Source organism: Mirounga angustirostris, unplaced genomic scaffold (genome assembly GCF_029215605.1).
Source record: "Mirounga angustirostris isolate CCGP_5_RB_7025 unplaced genomic scaffold, mMirAng1.0.hap1 SCAF_3, whole genome shotgun sequence".
NCBI lineage: Eukaryota > Metazoa > Chordata > Mammalia > Carnivora > Phocidae > Mirounga > Mirounga angustirostris.
Genome location: NW_026991711.1, coordinates 44,716,470 through 44,730,782, shown reverse-complemented (window position 1 = coordinate 44,730,782; position 14,313 = coordinate 44,716,470). Strand labels below are relative to the sequence as shown.

Sequence of the window (14,313 nt, the reverse complement as noted above, 5' to 3'; positions counted from 1 at the left end):
TTTTCCTATAATGAACTTTTTGTAATAAGAAAAAAAATTTTTAATTACCCAAAAGAATCATCTTACATAAACGCCTAGGGAAACACAAAGTTATTTTGCTAAAAATCAATATAAGAAACACCCTGAAAAGGGAAAAAAATATCACTGGTCACATGTGACAAAGTAACGAATTTTATACCTTAACCTTAGAAGGTCAGTTTTAATACTGTGTAATATCCAAATCCAATTTACATTCCTCTGTCAGAGTAATATATCACCAATGCTGAATATAATTATAGCTTATTTTAGCTTTCATTTTCACTTACTCTTAGCAAGGTGACTAAATACTTAAAATGAACAGGGTGGGGAGGAGGGGACAAAGCAATTAACATGCCCCATAGGGCAAAACAAACATACACCCACATCCCAACCGATGGCCCATCCATGAAAATTACACTAAATTATACAGCCAGAAAGGGACTTCAGAAATTCAGGAACTAAATAATGTTCTCATTTAAAAATCTACCAAACTTCAAAATACAATCATTAATATGTGTATTTTCTAGGAATTGACTTTTCAAGGAATCATGTATTTAAAACCAGTCACTTATTCTCACTTCTAATATTAAATGAAACAGTAGAATAACAAACTAAGAAGTTTATTCTCCTGGTTACTTTTTAACTCTAATATATTGAAAGGTATAAAATGTCTAGAGAAAGTGTTCAAAATGAAAAGAAAACCAGATGAACTGCAGTGATGAAAAACCAATCACCAATATAAGAAACATGAGCTCTTGATCTTTAGATGAAAAAAGAGAACTATAGAGGTAAAATAACATATCTTAGCATGTGATCTGATCAAAACAAGTCCACTATTAAAAGAAAAATTGTAAAAAAAAGAAAAAGAAATCTCATTGGGAATGTATTAAATATGAGTAAGGAAGTTTCTTAATATCAAATCAAAACATCATTACTTGAGGAAAGCATTAATGAATTATTCATCTTAAATTGACTAATTTGACAACTAACGTATGAGGGAAAAGAAATCATTACATTGCAGGTCTTCCATCATCTGTTTTCACCTTAAGTACTTGCTGCCCAACACTTGTTCCATAAACTTCATTATTAAGTCTATCATCTCCTGATTCTATCAAGTTCATTGCTATGTTCACTCAGCAGCAAATGAAACTATTTCATCTTTCAAGAGCCAATTCAAGTGTCCTTCTTTGAACTCCCATTAAGTTTCTCCATTCGCTTACTGGGTTTTACCCACCTGACCCCAAATATCCCTCTAGTTACTGCCCAGTTTTCTTTCTTTTAGAGGAAAATGTCTCAATTTCATCACAAGAATGGTCGGTAGTCCTTCACCGTCCATTTATCCCATCTCAATCTGGCTTCTGCCACCCAGACTCCACAAAATTGCTTTTCTCAATGGTCAACAACAACCCTCCTCTTTCCAATTCTGACAGGAGTATCTTGCCCAGGTCTCAGGAGCATTCTGTGGTTTGTCACTTTCCCTATTGAAACACTGTCCCTCTCTTAGGCTCAGGAAATCAGTCTTTTTGGGTTCTCCTCCTCCCAAATGACCACTCCTCCATCTGTTTTCCTGGTTTCTCTTGCCTTTCTGGACCATGGATAATTGCTGGAGATTCCCAGGTCTTGTTCTGGGCCGCCTTCTATATCTTTACACACACCTCCCTGTCCTACCTGAATTCTCAACTATTTTCAGGGCTTAATATGCAGTGCACATATAAACAATAGGTAAGTATGTCTACATTCTCCACTGAGGTCCAGACTGCATTATCTAGCTGCTTGATATCTCAAACTGTGAAACTCAAACATATCAAACTTAACACGGTTAAAACAGACATTTTGATTTTCTCCAAAATGCATGAAACCAGTAACAAAACCATCTTCCCCTATCCAAGCTAATGGCACTACTATCCACCTATTTGCTCAGGTCACACAACCTAGGTGTCATTCTTGATTTCCTCCTTTTCATTCACACCCCACATCCAATCTATCAACAGGTCCTACAGTTTCTACCTCCAATCTGTCCGTAAAACCCACCCAACTCCTTGCCCTGCCCCCACTACAATCCTCATCCACGACATGCTCATCACTCCCGTGACTATGCCATAGTCTTCTTTCTGATCTCCCTGTCCACTCTTTCCTCCCTTCAATCCATTCTCCCCATAGCAGTTCCTTTTAAGAGTAAATTTAGAAATAGATCATTTCCTGTGTAAAACTCAGTAACAGCCTCACACTTATCTAGACTAAAAATCTTACCTCTCTTCCACATCACCTTAAGGCCTCTCATGACCTGGGCACTGCTCAACTCTCTGAAGGCCCCATGGCCTCCCTCTCTCCACCCTCTTGCCTGTTTCCGCACCCTAGGGTCTCTGCTGCCTAGGAGGTGCTCCAGGCCCTGCACCAAAGCCTGAGCCTCTCTTACCTAATTCCTCGTGTTCTTAAGCTCTTAAACTTTACCACCTCAAAGACATTCTCTGACCAGCTTGCACCTAAAAGCCCTCTATCCATCACGCTCAGTCCCTTTTCTCTTAACTGAAGTTTTATCTTCTATTTATTACATATTTTCTAGATCTCTCCCCCATATGCCTCATTACTGTGATATCTGGCATAGCACCTGAGAATTCTTGTTGCATGAGTAGATTAACAAATACATCCTCTGTTACTCTGTTGCATTTTATCCAGACCACACACTTAAAGATTTAATTAGGTAAGAGCTAGTGGTATCACTTACTCTACTATGTGTTAGACATCGCTCTCCAAATGGAAACTCAGTAATTTGAGGACAGGGAGAAGCCCTTGTACCTTTACTAGTTTTCCAATAGAGACGTATGTAAAGACACTCAAAATACTTGATACCCTATCCTGAAAAATGAGCAGTATACTGCCTCATGCATTTTTATTTCATGCTTTAATTTCCCTGTTCTTTTTACTATTCAACTCCATTTAACATACACCCTGATCTCCTGAGTCCCACATTACAGTTCCATAACAACACATTTTGTGCACCCCCTCAGAAATCCATAGCTTGCTAGAGAGAGCAGCCATACCTACAGAGACTCAAGAATGCAAAGGCTCAAAATAAGGGCACCAAGAATATCACATGGCTTTCTCATCTGTAAAACTATTATCCAAAAGGGAAGCCTCTAGCGACATGTGGATTTAAGTTTAAATTCCATTCCTTAGTCACATTAAGCACCATTCAAGTGCTGAAAGGTCACATGTTTTGAGTACTGAAGAGCACAGACCAAGAACATTTCCTGTACAAAGTTCTACTGGAATTCTGCTCAAGGGAGCCTACTTTCTCTTTAGCTCCGCAGAGGCACTCCAAGTGACATCAGTGGGTCTAACCCTCATGTGTTTATCTTTTATGAATTTCAACATAGGAAAGATGTTTAATATATGAAAACTACACCTATTTCCTTCTCATATATACTGATTACCCCATAACAGAAGACCTAGAAATCCATGGCCAATATGGGTGATAAAGTTGAGATTTCACAAGGTTTTCTGAATCATAAATATTAAAACTTCCTTCTATTGCCAATATTATTTCACCTACCTTTGTATCAAGGCCTTCTATATACAGCTGATCCTTGAACAACGTGGGTGTGTTAGGGGTGCTAATTCCCACGGCACAGTGGAAAATCCACGTATAAACTTTTGACTCCCCAAAAACTTAGCTACTAATAGCCTGTTGACCAGAAGTCTTACCAATAATATAGCCAGTCGATTAACACATACGTTGTATGTGTGTTATATACTATATTCTTACAATAAAGAAAGCTATAGAAAATATTGAGAAATTCTAATAGAAAATAGCTGTGGATAAGCGGACACACACAATTCAAACCGGTGTTGCTCAAAAGCCAACTGCAGTTATGTATTTTTTTATGTATAGAGACAACAGGACAAAATTTCTATTTTTAATTCTTTACTTAACTCACCATGCAATGTTTTTGTTTAAAAAAAAAAAGAAGGCTCCACACCCAGCTGGGGCCCAACACAGGGCTTGAACTCACGACCCTGAGATCAAGACCAGGGCTGAGATCAAGAGTCAGACGCTTAACCGAATGAGCCACTCAGGCACCCCACCAAGCAATACTTTTAAAACATCATAACAAGGCCAAAAAATTAGTATAAAGAAGAAACTACATAGACTCTTTGTATGTAGGATACTAAATAACTAGGGAGTGTGACGGTCTGAAGTTCAGTAATTTTTCCACTGAATATATACATATCTTTGCGAAAGAAACCCAAGTATTCAGTAAATAACATCATCCTGATAACGGTTATAGATTTGAACATAGAAGGCTTACATTCTCTAAGGACACAGACAATTATCATTGAAAAGCAAAGTTTCTTATATTTCACCTCTACGGTCAGGAGCAACTATACAAGTTTAAGAGCAGTACTTTTTCCAAATTGTTATAACACTATATTTTGTTGTCTTTTAAACTGTAATCTAGTCTTTTTGAATAGTTTTCAGTCACATATTCTTTCTTTTATGCTGAATATCAAACTACTGTATTTTAAAAAGGTTTGAGGCCCTATGTTAATTGTGACTGACTTTACATATGAATAGAATATTTTTTGAAAAAATTAATCTTGGCTATTCAAATTAGTAATTTATATTTTATTTTACATACACTAAGAGATATATATATTATAAAGTAGACTGAAAGGATTTTACAATTCGAGGACCTTTCAGGTCAAGTATAAATTGAGCTACACAGCTCTTATTCACCATGTACAGAAAATATGTATTTCTCAGTTAAAAGCAATTGCTGTATTTTCAATGTACTGTACTTTTATTGTTAACCTTGCATTCAAAGCTTTTCAGACACAGATAGAGTTAACTTCGAAACCAAATAATTATAACACATTTTAATACATCTACAACCCAAAACCAAGCTGTAGTATGAATGACAATACACAAAAGAGAAAGTCTCCTACCAGGGGGGACCATTCAGTCTTCTGGAAGGTGTCTCAAAGAAATTACACCAGCTTTGGAAGGACTGTGAAAGCAATGGAATGTATTGGCATGCCCTTTAAAATATCAGGTTAGTACTCATTTATAAACATTAACATTTTCTTTCAGGGCATTTTTCATTAATATTTCATTCTTTTAAAACACTTTGGAAAGGACTGCAAAAAGACCTAAAATTAAAGTGCATTTTCAACAAATATTTCTTTAATAAGCAATATTAAGGGTCATAAGAGTTATGGATCCTGAATGTTAATTTAGACATAAATAATACAAAGCATATCCTAAGATATATGGTATTGTCTAAAGAAATAAAGAATATTAACATCCTACCTATACTTTACTTTTTATTGGAAACATAGAAAAACTACTTTGAAGAGGTCAAAGTGTATCTCCCTGAGAAAAGTTCTGTAAAATAGGCATCCAACTAATATTTTTAACCTACCAAAGATGATGCTTCTATGATTTCTATGATGCGCCATATTGCTGATTCCCTCATCCCAGCTACAGCCAACCACAATGAAGTCTGCCATGGACTGTAGCGTTTCTACTGTCAGACACATCTCTCCTCTCCATTTCTATTCCTTAACAGCTGGTAGGAAACCCATTCCCTTTGCCTTATCCTTCCAAGAAGGCAGCACTGCCCGCTGAAGGCAGCCTCCCAGGGATCACTCATTTCTTCTCTCAGGACTCTTGATATAAATGTTCACTCATCCTTCGAGGTTTTAAAAATCCTTTAATCTTTCAGACTTCAATTCTTTTATTTATTCCCATAGTCCTGAACCTAACTTTGAGGATATAATCATCATGCAGTATTTATGTCAAAGAAGCAAGCAGCTACAGAGAGGAACCAAGGTGTTTAAGCAGCAATATCTAATTTTTTTTTTTTTTTTACAGTGACATAAATGGTTTATATGTGCTGTTCAGTTTGCTAGCCACTAGCCACATGTGCCTCGTGAGCACTTGAAATGTTCTGGATATTCCCCCCCACCTTAATTAAATATCACAACTAACTAGCAGCTACCTTATTAAAACAGCACAGGAAGGAAAACATAGAACCACCTGAATGACTTGCCTCTCTGGTATCATTAATTAAAGGAAAAAAAAAGGAAGGAAGGAATTTAAGAATGTAGATCACGAAGGAAAATCTTTACTCCTCTTGTCCACTTGAGGAATTATCACTATTATTAACACCATACATCCATACATATTGTTAATTCTCAAACTTTTTTCTAAGGCTTTTTTAAAAAAAAATTTTATAGCTCATGTCTTACTTTAAAACTCTAAAGCATGTCAGTGGAATAAAAATAAACTAGAGCTTATTATTAGAACATTTACTATTCTCCTCTCATTTCTACAAAGGGAGAAGCCTTCTACTATGTTCCCCAGAAGACAACATTAGGGATTACTCCCTCCATCTCATTATGTAAAGATTTCCCCACACCTCCACTACCCAGAAGGACTGAATTATCCAACTGGCGAAAGTGGGGAAGGGATCTTGACCCTGACCTACAGTTGTCTGTTCTTCCTACTCATGACAACGTGACAAGTTTGATTCAGTGGCAAGAACTACACTTCACCTTCGGAAGTCCCAGTTGTGCTCTGCAATTTAGCCTTTCTAGCAGTTCAGAGGTTATTCCTAACCTCACTTCTGTATCTGCTTTAACATATTCAGAACTCAAGGTTAAAAAAAAGGGGTGTCTATCAGGATCTCCACAGAACCAGTAGTTTGCATGTATAGTGTAAAACAGGACAGCTATTAGAGAAAATGAAACAAATGATAAAAGTTTTTTTTAAATGGAATCGAGGACTAAGTCATAAATAGAAAATGAAGCTCTTTGGGAGGCAAAACAAAAGTGAGATACTGAAAAAGTATCAGTCAATGTAGGAGCTGAGCACGTGACCATTTAGCAGGACTCAACTGACAATCTTCAAACTGAGATAGTTTCAGGAAATTCAGAGCAGAATAGTCTTTTGTATTCTTAGAAAGTTTATGACCAGACTCTACTCCTGTAGTCTGGTCCTAGCAGTAAGATAAAGAACCTACAAATCCAATGAAACTAAAAACTGGAAGAAATGAGGATTCATCATTTACTGATCTATACTGGGTCCCACTAAATAACATACAGATGCTTGACCCCTGTCCTCGCTTCCCCTCTTCCCCTTCTGCTGCTCTGTTCTAGTTTCAAAGGGGCTGAGTCCGGAGGCTTCAGCTCCCAGGGTTTGTAATCAGCTGTTCCCTGCTAGGTTTGAGCAGTGGGAAGCAGGAAGAAACAAGGTAATGCTCTCCCCCGCCACCCCCGTCTTGGAGGTTTCTCTGGCAACAGCTGCATCTTCCCCATGGATACAGTTTCTACCAATCAACACCAAACCGTTAGATTCCAGAACAGAGTTCTCTTTCTCTCCCTCCAGCACAGGGGTGGAGCAGCTTCCTGCTGCCACTAATCAAGTGTCTCACTGTTTCCTATTTGGTTTCTCAGTCTTCCCATCAGTTATTTAACCAATTGCTGTATTAACATTAAAAAAAAAAAAAAAGAAAAAACCTTACAGCGCACGCTCTAGTGTCTTCCTGTTAGATCTCTAACATATATACTGCACTCAGATACATACATGCATATGTACAGTCTCCTTCTGTTCCATTCCATCTCCTTCCTAGGAAAGCATCTTTGGTAAGACTGACAAAAGCAACAGACACTCCTCTAGGATCATAATGCAGTATAATTGAGCTTTAAGAGGAGGTCGTTCTTGATAAGAGAAAGGTTTGACTTGTCCATGTTTTGGTTTAAGTGCTCTGAAGAACCTGTAACCCCCACCCCCCACCCCACATAACATCATTTAGATCCACTAGAGTAAGGGCTCTGCAGACAGGGGAGAAGGATGAAGGATGAAGGCCTGAGGGACCGGCAGTGACAACCAAGAAGGGACACTATGTCTTCTTCACTCAAGGAACACCCTACCTCTCATTATATGCATTGTCCCTTCCCCCAACCCTGGGATGGGCAGAGGATGTAGGAAACCCAGACTTTCTACCCATTCACTCCCTCCATGAATTTCTAGGACAGTTTTGAGGAATACTACTATATCCCACAAACCTCTAATGTCAATCCCTGATTTTCAAAAAGATAAAAACACAGCTTCACCCAGATAAAGTGAGCAATGTCAAATATTTATTTAATGAGGGAACCAGCAAGATGATGACCCTGGTTCAAAAAGAACTAGAAAAATCAAAGAATTTAAAGTGACTTAAAAGATAGACAAATGCTAATTTAAATACAAGACTGATACCCTACAGAGCAATAAAACAGCAACTGCTAGGGTTCATCTTTAAAAAAATAAAAGTGTGCAACAGTAAGGTAAAGTAAAATAAGAGTATTAACATACTAACATATGCACTTAAAAAATCTGGAGCAAAACACTCAAGAAACTATTAAAAGGAGTTCACCACTGACCAGCAGGTCTGACAATCAAATTGACAGAAAAGAGGAAGTCTTTTACTTTTCTGTTTATATCCTTCTGAGAAATTTGGATTTGGGGCACACAAATTTAATACCTTTTTTTTCTTGTATTAAACTAGAGATCTAAAAAATGTAGTGATGCGAAGGGGCACCTACACCCCAATGTTTATAGCAGCAATGTCCACAATAGCCAAACTATGGAAAGAGCCCAGATGTCCATTGACAGATGAATGGATAAAGGAGATGTGGTATATATATACAATGGAATACTACTCAGCCATCAAAAAATGAAATTTTGCCATTTGCAATGATATGGATGGAACTAGAAGGTATTAGGCTAAGCGAAATAAGTCAATCAGAGGAAGACAATTATCATATGATCTCACTGATATGTGTAATTTAAGAAACAAAAGAGAGGATCATAGGGGAAGAGAGAGAAAAATAAATAAAACAAGATGAAACCAGAGAGGGAGGCAAACCATAAGAGACTCTTAACTATAGGAAACAAATGGAGGGTTGCTGGAGGGGAGGGATGTGGGGGGATGGGGTAACTGGGTGATGGGCATTAAGTAAGGCACATGATGTAATGAGCACTGAGTGTTATATGCAACTGATGAATCACTGAATTATACCTCTGAAACTAACGATACGCTATATGTCAATTGAATTTAAAAATATATATAATTTTAAAAAAAGTAGAGGCAAATAAAGTCACTTTCTGACAAGAGTTTTACCCTCAAAAGACTTTTGTCAAGGGAACCTAATGATATACTTGAAGCAAGAGTAAAATCATCAGACAAGTGAAAAGGACCTAAAAAGAAATGATTATCTGCATGGGCAAACATATATACATATACACTTATTTGTAGTTTAACTCAACAGTAATAGCTAATCTACCACACAAAACTAACATGCAAATTAACTGAGGGTGATTGTGTTATTCTTAGGCTCAAAATAAGGGATATTGCTTATTTTTGTCCCTTTTATGTACATGCATATTAAATTTCCTTTTTGAGTGTGTACAAGTTAACTTTCTTTTCTAAGATCAGAAAGGGAATAGGTCTTCCAGGTTAGGAAAAAAGTGACATGAAAGATTAAAAAAACTATCCAAAAGAATTTAAGTAAGAAAAGAATACAGAAAAGGAACAAAGAGCAGAAGAGGGTATGGAAAGGGAGATGAACATGGTAAAAAAAAAAAAAGCATAAACTATTTTACAGTGGCTATGAAGGCAAAGCTTATCAGAATTGTTTTAAAAAGCATTTGCATGCTACTTACAATAGCTATGCGTAAAACATAAGGAAATAAAAAGGCATGAAATAGTATGAATTGTGAGGATATGTGAGTAGTTGCACACATCAACATATATAAATCTATGAAACAGAGAGGAAAAAAGCCCCAGAAGAATGCATGGAAGATGCCACCACTGACACGAAGTTCAAAACGATATAAAACCAAATAATACATGAATTAAGAAGACCTATATGGTGAAATTACAATGAAAAGAAAAAAAGATAAGTCCGAAATTCACAACAGTGCTAACCACAGCACAGTGGGAGAAGAAGACATAAAATTTAGCAGGGATGTGTGGGAGCTTTAAAGTTACAAGCAGTATTTCTAGCTTAGTCTCATTAGTAGGCAAGTGGGTACTTGTTTTACTCCTATGACGAAGCCTTTTTTATATATTTAACATTTTATAAAAATAAGAATTTGAATAAGTATTGATAACTTCAAAATATTGGTCTTGACTTTTTTCCTCCAGATCACATCGATACCAATGAATATGTTGATCTCGTTGCTTGCCACAACCTTTTCTATTTGTCTCTTTACACGTGTGGTCCATGGCACAACATATGTCAGTTCCAAAATTAAACTCTTCCACCAGCTTTGTGTTTAAGCCAGAAATGGAGAAAAATTAGATTCCAAACAGGACACTGATCAAAGGGAATAACGAACCACAAAGGCTGTTCACTTGCTTTGCAGTAAACATACATTTTACTGCATTTTTCTAAAGTGATTTTTTTGAAGTTATTAACTTTCAGACCTAGTTCCAAAACCTCCTTAGAAATTTAACAAAAAGATGTTAGCAAGAAAATAGGTCTTATAAACTTCAAAATGTACATGTTAACTGTAAGTAAAGGAAAATAATGCCTAAGATCACAACACATGGGACCGGATAGACTGGATTTTCTGAGACAGAAATCGTGCCTTTGACAGCTGCATCAAATTGAGAAAAATGAAGATGTATTCTGTAACTAATTTGCTATATACATAGATGAGTATGGACTAAAATGCTAGATATCAATCATAATAATGTTAGTGTCTACTCTTTTACGTTTCCACCTCAAAGTGTTCAATAGCTCAAACATAATTGTTGCCCATGTCAAGATCCATTAAAGGTTGTAAGTGGCAACTTGAAGAAGTTGGTCTTTTCTTGTGTTCCAAAAGTAAAGCAACTATGTCTTTTAGCTTAAAACGTTCACCAAGAATACTGAATAATCAATAAAACTTCAAAAGAATTCTGTGATCTTCAAACCAACTCTTCATAAAAGGTGGCAAATAACATGGTATTTAAGGCACCGGTTTTCATATAATTCACTGCTGTCTGGATGGTAAAAGGTTGATGTGGCTCATAATTGGTAGGCAGAGTTTCAGAAATGGATAAATGGCTCTAAAAGTATTGCATATCCGGGAGGGGATGGAGTGGAGGGAGGTTTCTGTCTTGTTCCTTGATTTTTGATTTAAATAAAGCCCAATCCTAAACCAGCATGGGAGAATCATCATTAATCAGTTCACATGTTTCACTCTCACCTCTATTCGCAGAAATTGAAGAATTTTAACACTGATTTACTACAGGTCTAACAAGGGTCTCAAAAGCTGACAAAGAGTCTAATTCTTTTTCTCTTGAAACTGAGTCATATACTATACATTAAAAAATACAGGTATATGAAAAAAATACATGTATACGAAAAACTGACTTTAACAATAGCAGACATAAAACTAATAGCCAAGTCCAAAGATTTGAACATAGGCAGAATTTCAACTTTTACACATCCAGGAAAGTCATTCCTCAAATTGAAGCACTGCACACAGAGATATTCTTGAGTCTCCTCTCGTCTCTCTACATCAGGTGCCACAGTTTCAGAAAAACCTCTCCAATGGTAAGATTTCTATCACTTTCGATTAAAAAGACTTTTATAGGAAGCATCCACAGCTTGTAGGTTCCTGCTAATATATTCTAGAATTGACCTTTCTTGGAAAAATAATTCCACATTTTTTTTTAAAATAAGGTTCAAGTGAAAGAGACAAAGCATTATTTCCCAGTAGTTTAAGGCGAAACCACATAAAATTGTATCCACTGGAATATACATGAATTCGTACATAAAACCCTTTCACAGTTTTTCTTTTGCTACCATTTTCATCTAATCAAATTATGAAGATAAAGGGAAGGGTCTACTTCTAATTAAATTGAAAAGCCATGAATAAATCCATTGCTCAATGGCTGCCAGATAAACTAAGACATGAGTGCATCTTCCCATTCAACTCCAAACACCCTCTTCCTACTTTTAAACTCCTTAAGGGCCTGGGTCCGCTTTGCTATTTACCCAAACCCCACATCTAAGAGAGTGCTTGGTAAATATCAGGTACTCAGTAATTATTTTTTAAATGAATATATTAAAGAGGTACAGATTAAACTGGAAACCAGAGCTCTTCACGTATGATTATACCTTTCAAATTCCCACTTCAACTTAGTCTCTAATAAGGGCCAAGGTAAAACCGAAGGAGACTAAAATTAAACCATGTTTCAATCAACAGATCTTCACTGAGGATTTTTTATGTGCTGTGCACTGTGCCTGGTAAAGAGAAGTACATAAGACATACGAAGTCCCTGGCCTCCTGCCCATCACACTTCCATCTAAAGAACAGTCTGGAAGTGGGGAAAAATGGAAAAACAAAGATAAAGTTGAAATATACTTTGTTCACTCTCCATACTCCTCAGTTAAACCTCACTCGCTTTCATGTCTCAGCAGGTAGGGTCTTCTTGTTTTAAATAGTTGTTACTGCCAAGGATTTTTTCATACTGTAGCCAAACTTCAGAAGTGTCCAGAAAAGTACTAATCAGAGAGGATATCAAAAAGATTCTATATTATTAACTTCCACAGTCATTTTAGCCCTAATATGTATTTATATCTAAGTAAATATACATGTAATACAGATATATTCTCATGTAAAAACAAGCATTCATTTATTATACAAAAGAAGCCAAAACTGATCTACCTTAGAGCCTTGCAGCTCTGAAATCCTGATTTTATGACTGCTCATTTTTTTTAACAATTTCTGCCTGAAGTTTTTCAAGAATATCCTGAGCTTAAAAGTCTAAAACCTGATTTATAGAGACATCTGTATTAGTGTTGCCAGATCCAGGACACCTAGTTAAATTTGGATTTCAGATGAACAACAAAAATTTTTAGTGTTAGTATGTCTGAACTCCAGATTTTACTGGGCATCTTCTATTTTTACTTGCTAAATCTGGCAATATTAACCTATGTGCTCCTATAAAGATATTATTTCCAATAAAGGAAAAGTTAATTAATGGTATTTCTATGTCAAACAAAATTTCAGCCAGTATACAATACCAAAATTCAGAGTGAAACTCATTCTTTATTGTTATGTTAATCACCACACATTACATCATTAGTTTTTGATGTAGTGTTCCATGATTGATTGTGCATAACACCCAGTGCTCCATGTAGTACGTGCCCTCTTTAATACCCATCACCAGGCTAACCCATCCTCCTACCCCCCACCCCTCTAAAACCCTCATTTTGTTTCTCAGAGTCCACAGTCTCTCATGGTTTGTCTCCCCCTCCGATTTCCCCCCTTCATTCTTCCCTTCCTGCTATTTTTTTTTAACTCCGTTTCTAATCATGATTGTTCTCTTTTAAAAAACACCATAAATTTAAAAGAAAAAATTTTTAAGATGGGGGGTAGAGCGTGCACGTGAGTGGGCGGAGCAACAGAAAGAGAAGGAGAGAGAAAATCTCAAGCTAACTCCCGGCTGAGCAGAGAGCCCAACGTGGGGCTGCGTCTCACAACCCATGAGATCTTGACCTAAGCCGAAATCACAAGTCAGATGCTTAACCAACTGAGCCACCCAGGAACCCCAGTTTTTTTAAATTTTAAGAAAAAAATAAAAATTTTTAAGTCCATAGGGTATGTATCACTTGGTAATAAATACAAAAAGTACTGACACTATATTTCATCATGCATATAAATATTACATGTTCACTTTTTATCTTGAGACAATCGTTGATGAATATCCCACCTATTTGCAGGTGCTATGAAGTATTAAATAAAAGTAACAGATTAATGACATCTGTTTAATTTACCAACATGCCCCAATGATGTTCAGACAGATGAATTACCTCACAGGATTACTAGTCAAAGACACGCGAAGGGACTCCAGACATGTGACAAGTCTCTCATCTGCACACCCCATTTTCAGTTCATGGATGAATTCCTGAGGTGAGATCTGTCGCCTACTCTTAAGACTTCCCTGTAAATTAAAGAAAATAAATTGATCTTCATTAAAGTAATATCAATTACATTAATCCCCCCTTTCATATTAGCAGCTACACATGACTACACTAAGCAGTATTATTTTGAGGGAATGATTTCCTTCCGCCCACAAATACAAAGCATAATCCAGGATATTCACGAAAGATAAAAACATCAAAAAGGTTTGCAAATTAAAAGGGCTTTTTTCAAATCCCAAATATCATGGAAAACAATCAAGTATTTACTACAGAAATATCTGAAAATATAGTCCTCTATTTTAGGCCCATGCAAAATAAAAAGCAAAC

At 36.5% G+C, this 14,313-nt stretch overlaps 1 protein-coding gene across 5 annotated transcripts in view; it reads right to left on the bottom strand.

The window, feature by feature from the left end:
* The window catches only part of DIAPH3 (diaphanous related formin 3), a 486,464-nt gene that overhangs the window by 362,753 nt on the left and 109,398 nt on the right, over window positions 1–14,313 (bottom strand). For all 5 annotated transcript variants that reach the window (XR_010409980.1, XM_064586024.1, XM_064586023.1 and 2 more), the window contains one exon: window positions 13,876–14,006. Coding sequence is in view for 4 of the 5 variants with exons in the window: in XM_064586024.1 (XP_064442094.1) it covers window positions 13,876–14,006 (131 nt within the window). In the remaining variant the exon portion in view is untranslated. The remainder of the gene's footprint in view (window positions 1–13,875; window positions 14,007–14,313) is intronic.